Source organism: Desmodus rotundus, chromosome 6 (assembly GCF_022682495.2).
Source record: "Desmodus rotundus isolate HL8 chromosome 6, HLdesRot8A.1, whole genome shotgun sequence".
NCBI classification, from domain to species: domain Eukaryota; kingdom Metazoa; phylum Chordata; class Mammalia; order Chiroptera; family Phyllostomidae; genus Desmodus; species Desmodus rotundus.
In genome coordinates, this window is record NC_071392.1 from 75,015,305 (window position 1) to 75,039,473 (window position 24,169).

At 45.1% G+C, this 24,169-nt stretch overlaps 1 protein-coding gene across 1 annotated transcript; it reads left to right on the plus strand.

The window, feature by feature from the left end:
- The first annotated feature begins 8,234 nt into the window (after positions 1-8,234).
- Positions 8,235-23,140, plus strand: GARIN1B (golgi associated RAB2 interactor 1B). The gene is made up of 7 exons (XM_045191166.2): positions 8,235-8,531; positions 9,841-10,025; positions 11,163-11,415; positions 15,952-16,073; positions 18,405-18,442; positions 21,567-21,734; positions 22,448-23,140. Exons 1-7 carry the CDS (start codon positions 8,286-8,288, stop codon positions 22,459-22,461), a joined length of 1,026 nt encoding a protein of 341 aa, XP_045047101.1. The 5' UTR covers positions 8,235-8,285; the 3' UTR covers positions 22,462-23,140.
- Positions 23,141-24,169: the final 1,029 nt, after the last annotated feature.

The following is a 24,169-nucleotide window of genomic DNA, read 5'->3' on the forward strand; positions in this document are numbered from 1 at the left end:
AAGATCGGAACAATGGCTAGCCCAGCTGGGCTTTTCTGCCTCCACTGAGACAATGCTGTGATCAATAGGGACGCCTACATTGGAAATTTTTCTTTCTTTTGTTATTCATGAGCTGATTATTCATTTCCTAGCCAGCCTCTCTCAATTTGGTGGTGGCGTGGGGGTGAGGGGAGGTTGTTACTCTATGAGGAGACCGCAGTTATATTAACTAGCTTCTTTCTCCATTATTAGGCTATACCCAGATTTTCTGTTCTCTTTATTCTTTGGCCACCACTTAACTTCTTTCCTTGTTAGTTTTTCAGTAGTTAAATTTTTGCTGTTAAAAAGATTATTCTCACCCTGGCCAGTGTGGCTCAGTTGGTTGGAGTGTCGTTCCATAAACCAAAGGGTCACAGGTTTGATTCCTGGTCAGGAAGGAGCACATGGCTCGGTTGTGGGTTCAGTCCCCAGTCAGGCACGTGTGAGAGACAATCAAATGATGTTTGTCTCACACATCCATGTTTCTCTCCCTCCCTCTCTCCCTCCCTTCCCCTCTCTCTAAAATCAATGAGCATGTTCTCAGGCGAGGGTTTAAAAAAAAAAGATTATTCTCTCTCTTCCACAGGAAGCCTACATGCAGGTAACTAGGATTGCTTCCGTGGTAAGGCTTGAATCCATCAGGGATCTGGCAACTTCGTAAACGGGGCAGGGAAGGTCTGCTTTCAGCGACCCGAAAACATAGTTTTATGGGCCTGCAACTTTCTGTGTGGGATCTTGGATTGCATTAAAAACATCCGTTTCTGGGGAGTAGGGCCAGAGGAACAGCCACTCCCCGGATGCTCAAAAGCAGCAAAGGCATGGGCGTGTAGGGGGACCTCCAGCCCCTGCCACTCAGATGTCGTGTTTTTTTTAAACAGGCAGATTTGTCCTCTCCCAGAGGTTGCATTTCTCCCCCAGCCGGAACACTTCCTGTTCTGCTGACTGCAGGACTCTGGAGCTTGCTGTGGGGTGAGAACCTGAAGGGGGATTATCGCTCCCTGCGTGGCAAGTGTAACGCTCCTGTCCCAGAAGCTGTAATTTGATAGTAATTCACAGTGACCGCTTTCTCCCCTGATCTCTACCAGTCTCCAGTGATTCCCGAGAAGTTTCCGCACATTTTGCCAGTACTCAAGACCAGGATGATGCGTGGCGGCAAATAGCCTTTGCCAGCACTGCAAGTAAAGGAAAGTAGGGTAAGGAGTGGAGAATATTAATGAAACTTAGGTTGTTAAGCCCTAAACTGTAAGTGAGGCAAGGTGGGGGAAACATTAAGTCCCAACTACATTCACCCCAAAAGGTGGGGAAAGTCAAAGAATAGTTTTGGGTCAAGCCAAAATATTTCACCCAGGGGATGGAGAATGGGTTTGGTTGTCTTCATGAATTCTCTAGAATTTTCCTGGACCATCAGCCATTATCTTGTGATCATTCTGTTTTGGTCTCTGCCCGTCGCTCCGCGCATCACAACAGCAACCTTTCCTGGACGTTTATGTGCCCTGTAAACTGGGTAATTGTGCATCTGAGTGGTGAGTAGACATGCCAGGGATTCCAAGGGCGAAGAAACCTACAGTAGGGAGGCAGGAGGGGTGCCACTACATCACGAGCAGGGCATTTACTCAGATGCCAGAGATGAAAGTCATTGCCCTGTTCCAGGGGAAGCGGGAACCAGTGCTCGGCTCACGGAATGAAATAAGGCGGTGATGGGGGGAGGGGGACAGAAGGGGCTCAATGGTAATGGAAAAAATATAATAAAGATTATATATTAAAAATTTTTTTATTTAAAAATATAAAGAAAGAAGTTGGCGAATGCAAGCTTGGGTAGCTCCCTTCAGCAACCTAGTGAACTTTGGCCTTTTGCAGGGGCACATTCTACCCATTTTTATTTTTTGAAATACATGTAATTAGTTGCGGAGAAGGCTGAATGACTGCCTTTCCTACCAGCGTACACACCCTCTGAGGGGTCGGGGGTAGTCCTGTCTTGCTCACGGTGCCCAGCTTCTGGTGCCTGCCAGGCGCTCAGGCAGCGTTCGGGAATGGGTGTTTTCAGAGATACTGTTGCCTGGTTTCAAAGAACTTTGAAGGAAACTATGATGCTTTATAGATGAGTTGTTAATTCAAAACTAAATCCTAGCATAAAATTCCCTTGATTTTTAACTTTGTACTGCAAGGAGCACAACTTTTATTTGTTCTTAATTTGTATGTAAGGAGGTCTCTTCCTTCTGTTCTGGGAAATTAATAAGGCAGTATAAAATACTGTAGTACCTTTTCCAAGGGTTGTTAAGAGGCGTAAAGCTGGTAAACGTAACAAGTGACTATGGTTAATGGGATTAACCATTAAAGGCGGTTCTGTTAAACTGCCTCTTTGGAATTAGTTGGTTTGTATTTGTTACGTTAGTTAAATATGTGTTATAACTTTTGTAGTCCACTTAAAACAATTTAACCAAAGCAGTTTCAGGTACTGAATGAACATTTCAATAAGAAGTCTCTTAAGGATCCTGATGCCCTGTTTATCCTTCGGGAAGACAATTCCTGTAGATGAGTGCTGAGGTTTTTGCTGATTTTGTGAGGAGCTAGCAAAGGCAGCTAGCTCTTCCTCTGGGAAGAGAACTAAAGCCTGGAGGTGGTCTTTTGTTAAGGATTCAGAAAGGCAGGCTGAGCGTGGGGAGGGGTGCCTCAAAAGATGCGGCTAAAGAAGTGGTAAGTGTTGAGGGCTAGGCGAGAGAGCTAGGCAATTATAGGCATTGCTAAGCAGAAAACCTCTTGAAGGTCACCAGAATAGATAGGGGAGAGAAACAACATTGTCGGCCAAAGTAAAGGTAAGCAATACGTGATTTGCAGAGGGCTTATTCTGAGTTACAGCCAATTAGTTAGAGGGCCATAAAACTTCAGGCGCCAGACTCATCTCAGGTTTGGACCCTTTAAACTGAGGGTACAAATTAAGTGGGACAGGTGGTTCTTATCGACAGGAGACAGGGTTTCAAAAGAAAATTTTAACATCTGGTTAATGTTCCTCCAGAGCCAAGAGCTATGCAGAGATAACAGCAACTCCCGCTTTTGTAACTTGCTTGCTTCTCGCGTGTATAAAAGGGCTAGCCTGTAAGCGTTCGGGGCGGCTCTCATCTGCAGCTCTTCTGAGCACCGTGTCTCCGGGACCCTGGAGAGTCCGCCCCTGCGCAGGTTAAAAGAGTTGGCCATTAAAGTAACATCTCTGTAAACGTCCTGAAAGTCTCCGAACGTCTGTTTCTTGCGTCAGTGGGTGCAACAGTAAGCAAGGTGAATCGGCTAGGGAAGGGTGAAGAATGGATTGGAAGTTGACACAAGCGAAGAGGGTAGTGAGAGGTAATAAAGATCCTTTAAGATTATTCTAAAAAAATAAAAAGATTATTCTGTATTTACTGTGGATGTCAGAGGGAATAATTCTGTGGCATGGCCTCTTCATCCTTAGATAATAAACAACAGAATCTTATCCAGTACAAGATGGGCTCAAGGCCACCCAGCTAAAAGCTACCTTTCACAGCTTCCAGTGTAGCTGGGTGTGGTCATGTGACTGAATTCCAACCAATAGGATGTGAGCAAAAGTGATTATGCCATTTCTAGGCCATGCCCTTAAAAGGAAGGAGTGTGCAGTCTCCCTCCCTTTCCCCTTCCTCACTGGCCAGGAGGCAGACATGGCAGGAGCTGGACCAGCCACCTTGGGACGCAGAGATGGAAGCCACGTGTTGAGACTGGCTGAGACTACCAGCTCTGGATGCTTACCTTTGGACCACTATGTAAGAGAGAGCAAAACTTCTGTTTTGTTTAAGTCACAGTATTTTGGGGTCCTCTGACCACCTGGACTAGACTCCAAGTAACATAGCTTCATGCCACCACCTATAACCAGAAGCCCATACTTCATTATTTGTACTTGTGTTTTCTTATTTCAACTTTTATGTTTTATGTTTTCCTTTTTAAAGTTTAAATTGTTAGCTAGTGGTTTGTCTAATTTGTCTTTTTCAAAGAACCAGCTTTCAGATTTATTTATTCTAGTGTAATTAGAGTTTTAAGATTCTTTTTGCTATCTTCATCTTGAAATGAATTTCTAGCCATTTATGGAATTATTGGGTCACATTCTTTTCCCTGCAACATTCTTTCTACATTGTTCCATTGTCTTAGGCCATCGGAAACTGCCAAAAAGAAGCCTGAGGCCAGTCTCATTTTATTCCCCTTGGCAGGTCTTCCTCCGTCTGTAGTAGGGCGCTTTAGTTATCCCTGAGATTCGGGAACTTCCCAAGACTGATTCTGCTCTCAATGGTTTCTTTGCTCAGTTTACCTGGAATACAGTAAATCCTGTTCATTTGCCAAATTGGCGGGGGGAGGGGGGTGGTAGTGTCAGAAATGACTTTTTCTCTTATGTTTTTGACTACTTTTTAAATTCTATTTGTTCCCTCTTCATCGGGAACCCTACCTGCCTGTTGGATCAACATAAACATTTTGCGTATTTATCATTTTCCTTCCAGTTACTTCATCTCTTTGCCCTTCTTTACTCTGTTCTGTGTGATATTCTCAAGCCCGTCGTTCATCACTGACTCAGTTTTCTGTCGTGCTAACTCTACTTCTTGTGGATTATAATGTAACTTTTAGATTTTTAATGGTTTTTTTTCTATTTTTTCCTTACCTTTCCAGTCTCTTTTCATCTAATTTTGGTATCTCTGATTTTTAAATAAGATCCCGTATTGTATTTAATTTCCTTGAGAGTACAGAAAAGACTCTTTTTCAAAAACTTTGTTCTATTTCCTGACATCGTTTTTCTTCTGATAAGTATTCTTTATATGTATTTTCCTACTGACATTATTTGGGATCCCATGGTAGCTCCATACTAAGAAATTGTGGTAATTTTATTTAAAGAAAAACAATACCTGAATCCACCAGCCCTTTATATATGACTTCTACTTCACAGGGAATATCGTTGCTAAGGAAGCAACCTGCATACCCCAAGGAAGTAGCCGGACAAATCCAGAAGGAGGGACATTCCGTGGGACAACTGACCCAATTGCTTTGCTGGTAAGTGTCCTGAAAAGGGACTACACTAGAGCAGAACAGACGTAGGGGAACATGTACGTGGTCTTGGGTTGGATACTGATTTGGATAAAGCGCGTGCAAGAATAATTGGAGTTAATCAGAGACATGTTGATATGGCCCAGAAATCAAACGAGATGCGATGCGATCAGAATATACCAAAACGCAAAGGTGGAGTGTGACTGAACGAAGCGGGTCACAAATAGGTCATAACGTGTTTTAGAGCATGATCTCATTTGGGTGCACACACACGCAGGTAGCTGTCAGTAATGTTTCCGGGGAGGTAGGAATATGCCGGGTTTTTTAACTTGTCTGTGTTTTCTAATGTTCTACAGAGCACATGCACTGCTGACGCAGCAAAGCTCTTTTTCACAGAGACACCGATTTGCATGGGGCGGCTTTACCATGAAGAGAATAAAGCTTACGTTTCAGGGCCCCTTATTCACACGGCCCTTCCAAGGGCCAATTTAGTGTCATAGTTTGTGGGATTTTTAAAATTTTTACCCTTTATGTTCCAGCACTTTTGATTGTGGTAAAAATGTACTGGGTAAAATGTGCCGTTTTACCCATTTTTAGGCGTACAGGTGGGTGGCATTACGTTGTTGTGCAGCCGTCACCCCCACCCGTTCCCAGGACTCGTCATCTTTCCAAGCCGAAACTCCGTGCCTGTGAAACAACTCTCAATTCTCCCCTCCCTCCAGTCTTTTTCACGTTTAAGAGTCTCCAAAATTGTATAAGTTGTAAACCCAACACCTGAGTCCAGTCCCAACTGGCAACCAGAAACCCTGGTCATTGCTGAGCAATCTTTGAAACGATACCTGAGACAGCCAACGCGACGTTAGCCTCAAACCAAAGGATAGCCGCCGTAGTTCGGGAGACTGTCACCAAAATGCTCATCATGGAATGTGCAAAAGGCAAGAACTGGGGCAGCATCAACATCACTGAGTACACAGGAAGGCAAAAGCAATGCGTTTTTCATGTTATTTAAAAGATGTAGTTATACAACTTTCACCAGAAGGTCCTAATTTCTCATAAATTAACCATAATTTCTTAATTGCTTAGAATTATTGATAAACAGTACCATCATTTCCTGTAAAATTGGTCCAGAAGAGTAGTTTGATGTAGTTGTATCAGCTAGTTTTAAGTCTGGCTCAATATAACAGAAAACCCTAATTTATTTCTCTCATGCGTAAAAGAAATCTGGAAGTACACATTCAGACTGGTATGCTAGTGTCATGATTATCAAAGATAATCTTTATCTTTTTAGATAAAAGATAACCTTTTATGTTTTTTGGGGGGAGGGGGAGCCCTTTTATCTTGCTACGCTGCCATCCTTATATGCCGCTTTGCGACCCAAAGGGCTGCTCAAGCTCCAGCCATCAAGTCTGTATTCCAGCCAAAAGGAAGAAGCAAGGAGTGAATAAGAGCACACCCCTTCCTACAATGATTCCTCACAGAAATTGCACCTAACACTTGAGCTGACATCTCTTTTGCCAGAGTGTATTCATATGGCCTTACTTAGTAGTTAGGGCAGCCAAGAATTGTAGTATTTATTCTAGAAACTTGTGCCTAGTCAGAAATTCTATTAGTAAAGGAATGGAGAGAATGGATAATAGGACATACAACTAAGCATGTGTCAAATGGTTTTTAAAGGATACAGTGTGCTAGTTTTTGAGGCTTGGTGGGGGCAGGTAGGAAGGGGTAGATGTCTTTAAGCACCATTTATATCACTGCTTAGTATTTCCTATACAGCAAAAATCTCACCTCCTCACAATGAGATTTCTGAACATGTTGCTAAAGCCTTCCTCCACGCACCACAGAAATGGGCTCAAGAGACTTATATGAAAAAAGGAGAGTCATTTTCCCAATTGAAGGGGACTTTTGAATGTTTCAGTAGCCAAATATATCTAAATCATATGTGTAAGCCAGTAAGTTTTACTGTTGTGGGTGAGCTTTAACTGTGAAATCATCGTATCAGTGTCCTAATTGCCATCATTTTCGTGCTGTGTGTTTCCAGGGAAATGTACACCACTGGACGTAGTCTCTGACCCCTTCCTCAGAGAACGTAACCAAGGAGGACATTTTCCCCACGTGGTAAACGAAAGAAAATGAGGAAGGTGAGTGCAGAAGTTGCTTTGCCAACCAGGGAGCTGTCACAGGTGCCTGAGCAGGAGCACAGTAGAAATGGCACCAGGCGAGGGGCTGATGGAGTCACATGATCACATGACCTCATGGCCTTTCAGCGTTCTACCTGACTTAATAATGAAATCATCATATCAGAATAAATCTTCAGGCCTTTACATGGCATATACTGGTTGTCAAATTGCTTTTCTAAATTGATCACCTTTCACCTTGATGGTCAATGCATTATTTAATAAATTCTGAAATTTTGTCCAAATTGGAGTACGATTTCTCCTTGAAATGGACTTGAGTAGCGGTCAGTCAGCTTGGCCCTTTGGCTGTGACCTGGCCGCCCCAGGACTTGGGCTCTTTCTCCCTCTTGCTCAGGAATAAGGGACACTGTTGCTTGGAGAGTGACCACAGCCTGTTGATCAGAGCTGCTCATCGGGGTTCTCCTCCTCCGAGCTGGCACCCTCACAAAGCCAGCCTCTGGGTAAGAATCTAATTACTTCTACTGCTCCTTCAGTTTGACCTCCTAAGGGACACAGGCCTGCGGAAGTGACCAGCCAGCCACAGCGGGGCACAGGGAGGCACCTACAACTCCTCGCATGACCAGAAAAGCCTACTGCAGATACACCAGGGTGTGTGGGGCTCACGTTGTGGGAAGCGTGGGAAGGCTGGGTTTTAACTAACCAGCCCTTTTGCAGGTGGGTTGCTTGAAGAGTAAAGGGGTGCTGAAAGGCAGGGAGGGTATTTTCCTATTAGCAGCATAAGGAGCTTCCCAACCACCTTCCTTCCTCGCTTTCTGCCTGGCTCACTACCTTCTCAGCAAGTTCTAGGGGAGCCATGTCCTCGGGTTCCAAAAAGGGCTGGAGAATATCAGGGCACCGACAAGGCAGCCAAGCACTCTGGAGGAAAAGGGAGGCTCCTCCACATTTCCCTTTCCTGCAGGCTTGCCCTGGTTTTTCATGATGTCATCCATTCATTATTGTGAGCTGATTGGTGGCCCCAGGCCTTGGCCAGCCGCCCAAGGCCAGGAGGGCAGAGAGAGATCCCAGGACAAATGTGCAGCAAGCCCCTGAACATGTGTGGAAATGTTGTCATCAGTTCCACCTAGAAAGACTTTGTGGAAATCGAAGACAGTAAAAGTCAAAAGATCTTATTCATCTTTTCCTTTCCTAAATGCCTGGGAAGAATTCAGGGGCCTCTTGCCTGTGGATAGAGAACCAAACCCTGGAGTGGGCCTGGGTGTGGAGGAGGGACTGCTCTGCCAGATGGTCCATTCTCCAGAATTCAACCTGTTTCCTGACTCCGTGGTGTTTGAAAGCAACTTTGTCCAGGTACTCTGGGGTCCCACGAATGGCACCCCTCAATTCTTCTAAACCTGTTCCCATGGTGTGATCAGGAGAGTGTGTCCCTGAAATTGGAGTGGAATGAGACAGAGAAGTCAGTGTTCCTGGAATGCAAGGCCACCCGCATTTGACCCTGAGTTTGCAGTGCCCCAGATGTGGCTTCTCCTACCGACACTTGTCACCCCTGGGGAGAGGCCAGGTGTCCTCTACTCTGAGTGGAGGGTTTGGTGTCTGCAACCCTCAACGTGCTTCCTCCTCCAGGCCACCAGCCCAAAGCAGTAATCAAAGAGGCAGTGAAGCCAGGTGCCCTCCGAGGGCTTGGGACAGAAATGCTGCTCGATCAGAGAGCAGAAAAGGGGCCCCAGAGAGACCTGGGCTCAGAGGGCAGTCCACTGCTTTCTTGTCAGGAGGCATCACTGCAAGTGACCTGGGCACCCTGAGTCCCAGTGTCCTTTAATAAAAAGGGGTCGGGCTGACATGAGGGGACAAAGGCCTTAGTACAAGGGGCACTCGGTGCATTTTTGTTTCCCTGCCAGGGCTCTCTGCACAGAACTTGGGAGTTGCAAGGGACCTTACAGGGCAGGGAAGTGCAGGAGATTCTAGGGCCCCTCAAAGAAGGGCCAAAGGATGTTCTTCAAAGGAAAGCCAGGAAACAGTCTAGGGAGGTTTCATGGAAATGTGCCACATGCAGGAAACTCCCGGGTTGTAGTTCTTGTGGGCAGTTGCTAGCCGTGGGCAGTGTAAATACTGCTACAGTTCTTTAACCCATACGAGCTAACACAGTGGTTCTCACCTAGCAACGATTTGCCTTCCAAAACCAGAGAACCTTTGCCCTGCCCAGTGTGGCTCAGTTGGTTGGGCGTCACTAGATTCTGGGTCAGGGCACATGCCTAGGTGATGGGTTCAACCCCTGGTCAGGGCGTGTACGAGAGGCAAGTGATCAATGTTCTTCCTCCCATCAATGTTTCTCTCCCTCTCTTTCTCCCTCCCTTCCCCTCTAAATAAGTGAATGAATGAATGAATATAATTCAAAAACCAGGGAACATTTGGCAGTGTCTTGGAGACATTTTTGGTTGTCACAACTTGGGCAGGGTGGGGGGGGTTCCTACCAGCATATCTCATTGGTAGAGGCTGAGGACTCCGCTAAACACCCTATGGTACACAGGACAGCCCCCTCCCCAAACAAAGAACCACCCCGCCCACGATGTGAAGATTGCCGAAGTTGAGAAACTCTCAGCAGAGATGCACTGCTGCTTCTGCCAAATGCTCAGGCTGTGCCCACGGGGCTGCTTTACAGGTGAGAAAGGGCAGGAACTGGATTGACATCTACAAAGCCTCCTACACCATGGCCCTCGGGGTGACCTCCTCTGTGCCCTGCCTGCCCCTTCCCAACATCCTCCTCATGGCCAGGGTCAAATGGCGCCGGGGGCAGAGCCAGACATGGAACAGACCATCCATGGCCCCAAAAATCATCTTGAAGAGGTAAGCAACACCAATGAGAATGAAGGACAAGTTGGGGGGGGGCGACCCAAAGCAAAGGCTTCTTTGTGACTAAACTCAAGATAGGAGAAAGCAGAGGAGCCGTCAGCAGTGACATTGATTGTTTTAGACACCAGTAACCTAAGACAGTGGACATGCAAGAGCATCTTGGTCAGGTAGAGGCATTGTGTGGACTGGAATGAGGGTTCAGTCTACATGCTCACCTTTCTTCTCACTGCACTCATCCCACAGAATTCTTGGGAAATCTCTCTGCCAAGGGGCAAGGAAGCCATGAGATCTGGCAGGTGGAGCATAGGTTGGGAGCTGCAGGTTCTAGTCCTTGGACTAGAAGAGACTCATAATGTTTGAGTCATAAGTTCCTTGCTGCATCTCAGTTTTCTTACCAGTAAAATGAGTGGAACTAAGTGTCATTAGAACCGTGACATCTAGTGACATCATGCTTCTCTAGGATGAAACAACCCTTTTCATGTTTGAGCCTCTTCAAGTAATCTGTAGGATATTCAAGAATCCCTAGATATTCCCAGGAATCCAAGTAAACCTTCCATTTCTGCAAGCTGCCTCGGCGATGAACACCTCCATTATATTCTGGTGTACCCACAGTAAGGACAGCCCAGCCCCAGCTGACCACTGGTCCACCCAAAGCTAGTTCCCCAAACCGGAGCTCCTTTGGGAAGAGTATGAGACAATCAGGTCAAAGCCTGCACAAGCTGGACAGTGGGACCAGCTTTGTGGCAGAGGACGGTAGATCCCTTTGTGACATCGAGAAGGAAATTGAAAACCCCCCTAACCCCAGCCATCTTACTCCTGGGCCATCTCTCTCAAGCAGGACCCTGGGACAGCAGTGTGAAAATCATAGCAGGAGGGATGGAGGTTGAAATGCAGATTCCAGGGACTCACCCCGGACCTACTGCATCTGAGGGGTATCTTCTGCTGTATATATTTTAAACAAGCTCTCCAGGTGACTATGATATCCCTAAAGTTTAGTCCTACTTTACTAAGCACTTTCTTTCCTGCCTCCAGAAGCCTCAGTCCTGAAGAAGACACTCCTCATTTTAATGCAGACTGGGTTGGATCAAAAGCAATGGGGTTGTTACTGTGTATCTTCCCTCGTGCCTTCAGGATTCTCCCACTGAAATTCGTGGAGCTCCAAGTCTGTGACCAGCTTCAACGCATCCTGCGGTTGAGGACAGTCACAGAGAAGATCTACTACCTAAGACTCCACTCCGACCATCCTGAGATTGTCTTCTACTTCTGGGTCCGACTGGTTCAAATTCTGCAGCAGGGCCTGTCCATCACCACCAAAGACCCTAGGATTCTCATCACTCACTGTCTGGTACCCAAGAACGGCTGCAGCCCCTCAGGAGACTCTAAGGTAAGTGGGCATCACTGCCACCCCAGCCAGGCCAGAGCTGAGTGCTAGGGCTTAGGCGAGCTGGGATGTGAGCACCGTGTGAAGGCGATCCCTGCCTTTCATTGAGACATACTGTACAACCGACTGCAGGATTCACTCATTGTAGTGCACAGTTCAATGTGTACTACCGGAAATGTGTAGAGCTGCGCTGCCACCATCACAATCCGGTTTTAGAACATTTCCATCCCTGAAAAAATCCCCGCATGCCCATTTGCAGTCGTTCCCTGTTCCTGTTGATCTGTTTTCAGTCTCTATAAATTCCTATTTCTTCAACATTTCATGTAAACAAAATCCTACACCATATATAGTCTTTTGTGTCTGGCTTCTTTCACTCAGTGTAATTTTTTCAGGTTCGTCTATGTCATAGCATCCACAGAGTCATAGGCCATCAGTAATTCATTCCTTTTCGTTGCTGAATAGTATTCCATTGTATAGGTATGCCACATTCTGTTTGTCCATTCACCAGCTGATGGACATTTGGATTATTTCCAGTTTGGGACTATTATGAATAATGCTACTATGAACATTTGTGTAAAAGTTTTTATATAGACATAGTTTTCATTTGTCATGGGTAGATGACAAGGAACGAAATTGCTGGGTCATATGTTAAGTTTATCTTTAAATTGTAAAGAAACTGGCCAACTGTTTTCCAGAGGTGGCTACCCCATTTCACATTCCTACCAGCATGGAAGTTTCAGCTTCTCCTCATTCTCACCAATATCAGTATTGTTTATCTTTTTGATGAAAGCCATTCTAGTGGATATGTAATGATTTTATTTTGGATTTCCTCCATGGCTAATGATGTTGAGCAGCTTTTCACGGGCTTATTAGTCATTTAGATATCTTCTTTGGTGACATGGTGTTCAAGCCTTTTGAGTTTTGTCTTCTTATTGAGTTGCTGTAATTCTTTGTATAGTCTGGATACAAGTCCTTTATCAGTTTATGATTTGCAAATATTTTCTCCCAGTGTGTGAATTGTCTTTTTCTTTTCTTTTCTTTTTTAAAGATTTTATTTATGTATTTTTAGAGAAGGGAAGGGAGGGAAAAAGAAAGGGAGAGAAACATTGATGTGCGAGAGACACATTGATCAAGAGGTTGCCTCTCACACGCCCCCTACTGGGGACCTGGCGTGCAACTCAGGCATGTGCCATGACTAGGAATCAAACCCATGAGCCTTTGGTTCACAGGCCATCACTCAACCACTGAGCCACACCAGCCAGGTCTGTGTTTTTACTTTCTTAATGGTGTCTTTTGTGGAGCAAAAGTTTTAATTTTGATGAAGTACAATTTATTGATTTTTTTTTTTCTTCTATGGATCTGGCTTTTGATGTTGTAGCTAAGACTTCTTTGTTCAACCCAAAGTCCCAAATATTTTATCTTATGTTTTCTCGTAGAGCTAAATCTACGAGAAAAGTCTATGATCCATTTTGCATTGCCATTTGTGCGAGGTGTGAGGGAAGGGTCTAAGTTCTTTTCATTTTTACACGTCGATATGCAATTTTTCCAGCACCACTTGTTGAAAAGACTATCCTTTCCCCTATTGAATTGTCCTGGAACTTTTGTCCAAACGAATTGACAGTAAATGTAAGGATTTATTTCTGTATTTTCAATTCTGTATCACTGACCTTTTTGCCTATTCTTGTGCTAATACCACAATGTCTCAGTTAATGTAGCTTTCAGTGTAAGTTTTAAAATTGGTTGTTATAAGTCTTCCAATTTTTAAAAAATTATTTTTTACTATTCTAGATCCTTTGCATTCCCATATAAATTTTAGGATCAGCTTTTCCATTTCCAGAAAATAGACTGCTGGAATTTTGACAAGGACATGTTGAATTTATACATCAATTAGAAGAGAATTGCCATCTTGATCACTGAGTCTTCCAATCCAGGAATATGGAATGTCTTTCCATTTATTTCAGCCTTCTTTAATTTCTCCTAGCAATGTTTTTGTGGTTTCAGTATACAAGTTCTGTACTTCTTTTGTTACATTTATTCCTAAGTATTTTATTTTGTTGATACTATTTTGAATGGAATTGTGTTTTCTTTTTTTTTTAATATTTTATTTATTTATTTTTAAAGAGAAGGGAAGGGAGGGAGAAAAGGAGAGAAACATTGATGTGAAAGAAACATTAACTGCCTCTTGCATGCCCCCAGTCGGGGATCTGGCCTGCAATCCAGGTGTGCGCCCTGACTGGGAATCAAACTGGCAACACTTTAGTTCGCAGGCTGGTGCCCAATCCACTGAGTCACACCAGCCAGGGCTGAATGGAATTGTGGTTTCTCAATTTCATGTTTGCATCATTCATTGGTAGTATATAGAAATACAATTGATTTTTGTGTGTTAACCTTGTTAATTAGATATAGTACTTTGTGTGGGTCCCTTGGAATTTTGTGTGTGTGTGTGTGTGTATGTATGTCATCTGCAAATAAAAGACAATTTTACTTCACTTCCAATTCAGATTCATTTGTTTGTTTATCACCTACTGCCTTTACTAGAACCTTTAGTACAATGTTCAATAGAAGTGGCAAAAGCAATAGGGGGAGAACATTCCATCGTTCATTAAGTATGATACAAACTGTGGGGTTTTTGTAGATGCCCTTTAACAGGTTGAAGGAATTCCTTTTTATTCCTTGTTTATTGAGAATTTTTATCATAAATAAGTGTTGGATTTTGTAGAATTTTTTTTCTGCATCTATTGAGGTGGTCGTATAGTTTACCCTTTATTGTATCAGTATATGTATTACATTAATTGATTTTTAGATGTTAAATCAACCTTGTGTTCCTGCAATAAATTCCACTTGGTCCCTTCCCCATATAATTCCCCATATAATCCCTTTTATTTGTTACATGATTTGGTTTGCAAGCTTTTTGTTAGGGATTTCTCATCTACATTTATTAGAAATATCGGTCTATAGTTTTCTTACAATATCCTAGCTTTGGTATTAGGGTGATGATGTGGACTCCGGCCTGTGGGGTCTGTGTGTTGTGGCTATGGCGTGATATTCCTAGTCACACTGACTACAGAAGTCCTGTGGAGAAAAAGGAACAGCATGGCCGCTCTCTAAGTGAGAGAGAGGACCCCGACCCCTGCCTGGACAGGCTTTTATTGCTTTTCTGGGTACATTACATCGAGGATGGTCCTCATTTACTATGAACAGGTTCTCTGTAGGTGATTACCTTTTACAGATAACAAAGGAAAGAATGTTGCTAATTACTTCAAAGAGAAGGGTGTTGCGGATCAAGGACAAAAGTGGTTGAACTGTTTACACTCCATGCTTGGGAGGTTTAGCACAGATTTTAGGAAGTTACTTTAGAGATATGCAGTAAACATTTGCTGCCTCAATTCAGGGTGAGGAAGTTTTAGCAAAAGCAAGCCTCAAAGCGGCCTAGGTATAATGCAGGCCTGGTTTCCCATGGGAAAGCCATGATTCATGGGTTTGGCTTCCTGTGTGCCGACTCATGCCTGTTGGTTTTCCAATAGGTCTGTGCTACATTTGCCATGCCACACAGAACGGTTCCCTATAGGATAATACTTGCCTCATTGAATAATTTGGTGCTTCCTCCTCTATGTTCTGAGTTTATGAAGAACTGGTATTACTACTTCTTTAAGTATTTAATAGAATTCACCAGTGAAGCTACCTGGGCCTTTTTGCCCCAGGCCTTAGAGAATGAGTAAGACTGACGTGAACTCAACATAAACTCCGTGAATGCAGGGATTTTTATCTGTCTTCTTCACTGCTGTATCCCCAGTGCCTGCCACATAGTTGACATTCAATAAAGAATTAATGAATGAATATGATCAGCTTGCACTTCTGGAACACCTTTGGGGCATCACAGGCAACAGGAAAGAAAGCAATTTTAGCCAGGTATTAAAAGCAGCTCAGACCTGGCCAGTGTGGCTCAGGGGACTGAGCATCAGCCTGCAAACTGAAAGGTTGCTGGTTCAATTCCTGGTCAGGGCACATGCCTGGGTTGTGGGCCAGGTCCCCAGTTGGGGACATGTATGAGCTCTCAATGTTTCTCTCTCACATCGATATTTCTCTCCCTCTCTTTCTCCTTCCCCTCCCCTCTCTCTAAAAATAAATAATAAAATCTTTTTTTAAAGCAGCTCAATATAGGAATTTTCTTAGGTTAATTTTTAAACATTCATTAAATTTCTACAATAAATATTTGATTCCCCCACATTTAAATATGAAACCAAGTAGCATACACTTTATTAAAGTATATAAGAATAGGCTATTTGATAACACTAATAAGAATAGGTTGTCTGCTAAATTATTCAATAATAATATTATCATTAGGGCACCAAAGAATATTTATAACAATACAGGGGGTATAAGCAGATATGGCCTCAGAATTGCCACTTTGAACCTCTGACGTGTCCACCCAATGGAACAGTTTGACTTCTAACACTTGAGGGTCTGGACCATGATGTTAGGAAAATACAGGAACCCTCAGGTCTTTACCACCTGGCTTTGCTTTTTTTCTCCATCTAGTTAGTACAGGAGAAACTCCAAGCCTCCCAGTCCAGCGAGAGCCTCATGCAGCTGGTGACCAATGGGGAGAGTGAGGCCCTCTCTCAGATTTTTGCCGACTTGCACCAGCACAACCGGTTCAGGTACATGACTTGTATCAGGCCAGTCTGACATTCCTTCCGCAGCCCAGATGGTCTAGCCTATGAGATCCCCAAACCAAGTAGCTCGGTTAACGTGCACAGGGAGGGCCAGGAGCCCTCCCGGGGGGTATCCGGTGCCATCGCTGACTCAGGCAACCTTTTCCCAGTTCTCTTCGCCCTGTTCTCTTTCTCCACATAGCAAACCTAGGAGGCTTGACTCCAGAGGAGGAATGTTATGAAAAACGCAAAGTAGCTCTTCAATAATAAGAATACGTTAGTAACAGAGGTGAAATAGTAAAAACTAATTTCTAATCCAGGTCCTAGTCCTACAGAGAAATAAACAAAACATTGCTTAAAACCCTGTCTGCTCCTTGGGTTCCGTGACCTACTCACCTGGCCCCTGGTTGGACTTCACATGCCTGAGGGGGCCCTGCATGTATAGATGACTTAGGGTTTGAGTCTTCAGACTGGCTGGTATGAGAGAGACAGGATTTGAGAGACCTGAGACCACTGGGCACCATGACCAGAGAGCAAAGATTAAGTGGGATCCAGAGTCCTAGTGAACTTGATTTGTGGTTTTAAAGAAAAGGGAGAAGAGAAAGAATTTGTAAATATCATCAGAAGAGAAAAATGAAGTGCCAAAGAAGAGATTTTTGTCAAAACATGGACCAGCAGTTCAGAGACGGAACAACAAAAAGAAAAGCTTCTTTTGGAGTGCTGTTCGTAAGCTGAAAACCAATAGTCTGCGGAGACAATCTCTCCTGGTGGGTAGGAACTCATACAGGACTGGGCCCAAGTCGCTGCTCTGTGAGCCCATGGGCATATTCCTTGACTCTTGTGGGCCTCGGTGTTCAGATCTGTGCAATGGAAATTGTGATAGCTCCAGCCTTGTCCAGATAGTGTCAGGGTTAAGTGAGCTCAAAAGCATGAAGTGCTTGTCACGCTCCTGAGCAGATACAGTGGCAGATTTAAGCCAACTCTTAATAAATATTAACTTGTATTATTAAGTCTGCCTTGGGCTGGAGATAGAAAAGTATTAACACAAGAAAAAGACTTGTTAGTTGTCCACAGTTAAAGAACTTATACTGAGGTCATCCCTCTGCATATCATATAGAAATCTAAAATTAAAAAATTTCCGGATAAGATGTCACACTGCTTGACCTGGGGAGTGCTGGACTCTAATAGGACAAGGTATGTTGGAGTAGCTTTTTGTCTTAAAATGTTAAAAAAATTGAATTTTTAAAATTACTATTTGATGGATGGCTTCTGTCTAAATTCATTGGCCACAATTCAGTCACATGACCACACCCAGCTGCAAGGGAGGCTGGGAAATGCAAGATTTAGACGCTTGCCCCCAAGGGACAGGGAAAGAAGAAATCCTGGGCAGCTATTGGCCATCTCTGACACAGACAGCTTTGAATATTTCCTGAAGGTTAGGGGAGACTAAAGCCTAAAGGAGAAACGGTCACTAGCCCATTTGGTTTGGTGATCATGGTGGAGAACGTTGAGCAGGTTAAGGGGAAAAAATGAGTGTAAGACTGAGGCTTCACCCTGAGGAAGATGCTAGGTGAGTTTAGGGAAAGAGGAGGGCTAGTGTGGGAAGCAGGGTGGTCATGGAAGGACATTAGCAGAAGTGGTCAGGGACCGAGGCAGGCAGGACCTGGGAACCCATGCAAATATGAATTTAGACTTTAAGTGCAATGAAAGCCTTAGCACCATTTTGAACTGGGAAGTAACATGATCCAATTTACATGTTGAAAAGGTCATGCTGGCTGTTGCAGTGACAGTTGATAGGAAGCTTGGGCTGTCACAGGCAAAGCAGATCAGAGGGATGTGAGAAGCAGGGAGAAGTTCATTTGGGCTCAACAATTGCTTTGTATAGACACTTTCTTCTCTTCAAGTCCCCGGAATGACGGTCTGAGTGACGACTTTTCTCCTCATTCAGGCAGGCTGGCATCTGGCCGCAATTACACCAGTTTTTGCACCTTAACAACAATGTGCAACTTAAAGCAAATAAAATATACGCCTGGGACACAGGACTGCACAGATGGAGCCACAGCCACTCCTCCTCAGCAAAACCAGCATCAGGGGTTCTGCTCCCCATCACCCCGGCCCCTCCCATCTCCCCCTTCCCAATTTTTCCTTCCGGCATGTAACATGTGCCACGCCTACCCAATAGAGCCACAGCTGGCCTTTTTCAGATTTATATCTGCCTCTAAAACTTGCGTCAGGAAAAAGTATAACTAGAAACAATATTTACAATGAGAAGTTCATGCTCTGCTTTTTTTCCTTTTGACCTTCATTTCCTTGATCCTGAAACGGCTGGAGTTCCAGGAGCAGCAAAAAGGCAGAGACCAAAAAGGACAGCTCAGGTAAATGGCGCAGGGCACCCATGTCTCGGACGGCCTTCTGCTCTGGAGGGGTAGGAATGAGATTCCCCTCCAGCTCCCGATCCCAACTTTTCTAGCTGTCGTGATGTCCTTCTACAGCTTTTATAGTTCGAGTCTTTGACCACCAGAGTCAATTTGGCACCAAATCTTACCAATTTCTCTCTTGAAATGTTTCCTGTACCTTTACTTCTTTTCTAGCCCACAGATGCCACCCTAGTCCACCTTATCACCTCTTGCCTGGACTACTGCAGCAGTCTTCTGGTACATTCATTCATTTGCTTATTCAGAAACACACACTGAGCACTTGGTCAGTGCCAGACAGTGTGGAGGGCTCTGGAGTCCCGCCTTCAAGGGATTTGCAGTTTGGTGGAGTCGGATGGGTAAATCCCCAAATTACAAAACCTCTTCTTCCAGGCAGCATTCAAAGCTCATGCCTTGAGATACCACAGAGACACAAAGACAAAGTGCTGCTTTCCTCCCAGGAAGCTGTCCGGGAGGCCTAGGGTCTGAGCCAACTCAGAGGACGAGGACAAGTGGGCAGCCGAAGCGGATGAGTCAGGGCATTCTGGGAGGATCAGTCTGTGAGAGAGCATGACACATTCTGGAAAACAGCAGCTGATTCTCTGCTAATTTCCAGGTTTTCGTTTACCCCAAACCCACCCATTTTGGCATCCATGGCTCTAAATTAACTTCCCCTCTCTTCCCCACCTTACCTGGTCACTTTCTCCTCCTCAGTCAGGTACCCTCTGCCTCATCTCCTCCAGCCCAAATCTCCTGCCCTAGTCACACCCTGGCTATTCTTCCCCAGGCCTTATTCATCCCTCCCCGCCCCCGCCCCCCGCCCCCAAAGCTCCACTCTAAACCCTGCCTACCCTTCCAGGCACACCTCGCATCACCTTTCTGCCCAGACAAATCTTTCCTTGGTCATAACCTCTCTTAGATTATTCCCTAATTGCTTCACAGGTTTCAATGTTGTTTCTTCAACCAATACTAAAGAGTTTGGGCGGGGGGCGGGGGTGGGTGGTTGTGTTTCTGAATTCTCCACAGTGGCAAGCACTAGGCTGGGAACACAGTAGGAGCTCAGTAAATAACTGTGCACCACACCAATGATAAATTATTCCTCCAAATTGGCTCAGGAGGCAGCCAGAATTTCATGGTATATTTAAAAATTTAGAGGAGTATGTAGATCCTAGGGGGCTCTGCTAACTTCCATCCAAACCAGGGATGATAAACTCAACTGTAGGTGGTATAAATGGGTAAATGGTCTACATGTTATGGATCTAAGAAGTGGTTGACTTTTCTCTTAACTCTATTATTAAGTAAAGCAACAGCTTGGTTTCCGCATTGAGGAGACATAGGGAGTGGTGGGGGCAGTGGCAACGAGAAAGTGAAGGTTTCAATTAAGGCTTCAGTTAATTGTTTCCATGCCAGAACACAGGCCTGGTGTTGCCAGATACTCTGATTTTTCAAGGGAAGCCAAAAATCTGGATTTTTATGTGACATATCCCCCGCCCATAAAAAAGTTAAAGCACAGTAGTGGGCAAACAAAACACATCTGCAGGCCAAATCCGGCCTGCCGGTTCCCAGCCCCCGTTCCCAATGGTACGTGCAGCTGAAGCTGGCCCACCTCTTCTCCAAGTCCACGAATGCGTTCTCATGCTATGCGACTGCTAATAAAATGGCGATTTATTTCTGTTTTTACACATACATTCAATCCCTCTCTCACACACACACATACCCCATACCCTTTGAGGTTAGGGGTAAGGAAAACAAAACAAAAAAGAAGAACATGTCAAATATATTTTGGGACTTCAGAGAATTTCAGCTAGCATTTCAGTCACTGGATAGTTGGTGTCACAGGAACTACTCCCAACATGTCCCTAGGCTGATTTCTTTTTTAAAGATTTTATTTACTTTTAGAGAAAAAGAGGGAGAGAAACATCAATGTGAGAGAAACATTGATTGGTTGCCTCTCATACATGCATGGACTGGGGACGGAACCCGCAACCCAGGCAGGTACCCTGGCTGGGAATTGAACTGGTAACCTTTCACTTTGTGGAATGACGCCCAACCAACTGAGCCACACTGTTCGGAGCCCTAGGCTGCTTGCAACTAATCATCCTGGGATGTTCTCAGGACTTTTCTCTTTCTCTGGAGCTGAAGACACCCTTGTTTTCTATATGGGCCAAGTATTGTACGCTTTCAGTCAGAAGGATAGTCACACCTCAGCCTCTTGGAACTTTTGCATGAAGAATGAGGGAGGGAGGGAGGGAGGGAGAGAGGGAGAGAGTGCTATATTTGGAAAAACCAGCACCCCAAGGCTTACCTGTATGGCTAGACCTTTTAACTCCCCAGCAGAAGGTGGTGGGACCTATTGAAGTGTTTCTCCAAAGTTAAATGTGCCGCCTGGGGGTCTTGTTAAAATGCAAAATCTGATTCATTGGCTGTGGACAAACTTGAAACTGTGCAATTCTCTTAAGTTTTTAATTATATTTTGCATTCAACACTATTTTGTATTCACTTCAGGTGTATAGCACAGTGGATAGACATTCACATAGGTTACAAAGCGTTCCCTTGAAACTGCATGTCTAACGTGCTCCCTGGTGACGGCAAAGCTGCTGGGCTGTGAGCCATCCTCTCGGTAGCTAAAGCCAAGTGGACCAAGAACAGGCTCTGGCTTAGGGCCATCTGGATTCAAGGCCATTGCCAGTTCAGCTAGCAGAGGGCAAATTCACTCAGTTGACCTCTCCAAGCCCCAGTAGTTGCCTCCTTTTACTGGCATTGCCTTGCTCACACAATGTAGTGGTAAACACATGGGCTCCGGAGCCAGGCTCCCTGGCTTTGAATCCTGGCTCTGCCACCTCGTTATGTGACCATGGGTCAGTAACTCAGCCTCATTGGGCCTCAGGTTCCTCACCTGTAAAGCGGGACTACGGCAGCACTGGCCCTTCAGGGATTGTTGTGAGGACTAAATGAGCATCAATGCATATAACTGTTTGGAACAGTGCCTGACCCATAATAATCACCCCCACAAATGTTGACCGTAATCTGTGAGCCTGCTCTGTGAATTAAGAGTATACACAAATGCATTCTCTTTTTGATCCAGAGAGAGATATTTCCTCTGAAGACAGCATTCCTTGCACCCGTGACCTCAGTTGGAGGGAGTCCTTCACCTGTGGAGAGTGGGAAAGAGAGAACCCCTCTGGGCCACAGCCGCTCTCACTCCTCAGCACTTTGGCAGCCTCCACGAGGCCACAGCTGGCCTTATTCATAGGTACGGTCCTGGGATTAGTCTAGCTGCCTTCATGGGATAGGCTTGGAGTTTAACCTTGGGCATGGGTTTAGATCCTAGGGTCCTGAGGTTGCTTCCTGGAGGCTAAGGAGTGGGAGTTGGGGGTGCCAGCCACAACCACCCAGCCCTTCCCCCCCACCCCTGCTCTGTTCCCTGCCAAGTGGTTCTGAGAGGACAGAGACCAGGACAACACTGCTGTCACTAGAGCTGCTTTCCCTCTGCTGGGTGGAGATGTGAGGGCTGCCTCTGCTGAGTTTCCATGGGCTCTTCCTTTGAGGGGGTGGGCAGCTGGCTCTCCCTTCTCCTGTCCGAGCTCTCGGGGAGCCTCAACCATCTGCTGCAAAAAGGGAGGAGGAGCTAGGCCAGAAGGAGTGAGGTGGGGTGGGGTGGGGTGGGGATCAAAATTCCCTGGGCCCAGCCCTTATCGCTCCATGCTTCAAGGCTCATCCAGCCATCCACGTATTCATTTAACCAGCACTCATTAACTACTTCCTACGTGCCTCTGTCTGACCAGAGATAGGCAGTGGTTTGTATTTTCTGAAGTAAAATATTGTGAATAAACTACTGACTCTCACAGGATACCTGTTATTAATAGTTGACAATTTAAAAAATTAACACAAGTATCTATGTGCTCACACAAGAGCTTTTTAGGCAGGTGAGATCTTATCAAATATTTTTCTCTACTAAACTAATAGGAAATTCTATCTGAGCCACCCTTTCAGACGGGGGAAAATCTAAGCAGCCCTCACCAACACCGCTCTGCAGCATTCAACTTCCTGGATGGAGAGAAGGAGAAAGCCGCAGTGATGGAAAAACTAGAATCACCTCACCCTGGTAGCATGGCCTTTCCTTGGAGACCCATTTGGGAACATGGCTTCCAGATGAGAAGCATTGTTCCAGCACGTAACTGCGTGATCTCACCACCGCACATCCCCACACCTCACCTCATCTCCGCTCCACCACCAGGCGGGCACGAGAAGACATGCTCTCTGAAGGGTCAGGACTGAGGGATAGAGAAGGAAGGAAAGGGAAGCAGGACCAGAGGAGAGGTGGAAGAGAACAAAATGGAGGTAACGAGAGAGGTGGAAGGAGGAAGCCAGAGAAGAAAGGAAATACAGAGAGGTGGTAAGAGAAGAAACTTGGGAGAGAAGCTGAAGGAAACGAGAAGAAACGCACCTCTGAGAGATGCCTCACCAAGCTTCCATTTATCTAATTTAAAACTTGAAAGGCCATATACCAAAAAAGAAATGTGTTTTCTTCTCTGCTCAGACTACTCTGGACAAGTAAGAGGGGCCAGATATCAATTCTAGCCAAGGGCCTCTTCACTTCCCTTTTTGCCGGTTTTTCTTATTAGTCCCTCTTTTTCTGATTCAAGGTCGGACCTCCTTTCTAGCCCATTCCCTGACTTGGACTTGCTGACCTGGCCCTGGTGTTCCAAATGGAGGCCTGGGCCTGAGGCCGCACGGGAGGTAGTCAGACAAGGTGTGTGAGACGGGAGTTTCTCTTTTGTGGCCAAACTTGCTAAAGTTGTGAATGTCTCAGCCCTACAAACACTGGCTCTGTTTCTTTTGCATACAACACCCCCTTGCAACATCAACACACCTTGTAAAAGTGCTTATTAAATGATCAGTTCCAAAGACAGAAAGAACATAGAGGCTCCAAGCTGGAGTAAAATCAGAGGTTTGCAAATTATAGATCAAGAGTCGCTAAGGAGGGTCTGTTAGCTGGCCCATGAACCAACCTCTTTCTCAAATGTGCAATATTTCACATTCAGTAAAAACCAGACTATGAGTATTTCAGAAAGGCTGCCCAGTCTTCCAGCTGGAAAATGTTTTGGGACATCTTGCTTTGATTTAAGATTTCCCAGGAGGGTCTTTTTCTTCACTGAGGTGGTTTTCAGACTGAAGCTGTTGGAGGGCTAAAAAGTAAGCTCCTAGGTCATTATCACTCGTTTCAAGGATGAGTTAGGTTCTAATTCTTGGTGGTTTCGATATCCACAGAGATGATTCTTCCCACGGTCACTGTTCCTTGAACTGCTGTCCATTGGTTCCACCCTCTTCAGCCACTGACTCCCCTGATTTTACCCTAGAGTTTGTCCATGACTATACCCAGCCCATCACTCCCGTTCTCTAGCTACACCACCTCCTAACTTTCCCCGAGTCCAACAGTCCTTCAGCCCCACCAGTCCCACAACCTGTTGCTCCTTCCAGATTTTCACTGTCCCTCACTTTCCTCATGTCCTCATTCCCCTCCCCTGCAGCCTGGATTCCATAACGAATCATTATTATCACTTCTTGCATGCACCCTCAACACCTTTGTGTGTCTTCCACTTTATTCTAGTCCCTTGGCTGAGTCCAGCCATCCACCAACTCTGTGCCTTCGCCATACCGCTAAACCTGCCCGGAGAAAAACCACAT

Bases quoted from the DNA above. Each gene is read 5' to 3' on its own strand.
- GARIN1B (XM_045191166.2), top strand. From the start codon at position 8,286: ATGTTGTCATCAGTTCCACCTAGAAAGACTTTGTGGAAATCGAAGACA. The intron at 11,416-15,951 runs GTAAGTGGGCAT...TTCTCCATCTAG, and splicing joins GCCCCTCAGGAGACTCTAAG to TTAGTACAGGAGAAACTCCA. The intron at 16,074-18,404 runs GTACATGACTTG...CTGGAGTTCCAG, and splicing joins CACCAGCACAACCGGTTCAG to GAGCAGCAAAAAGGCAGAGA.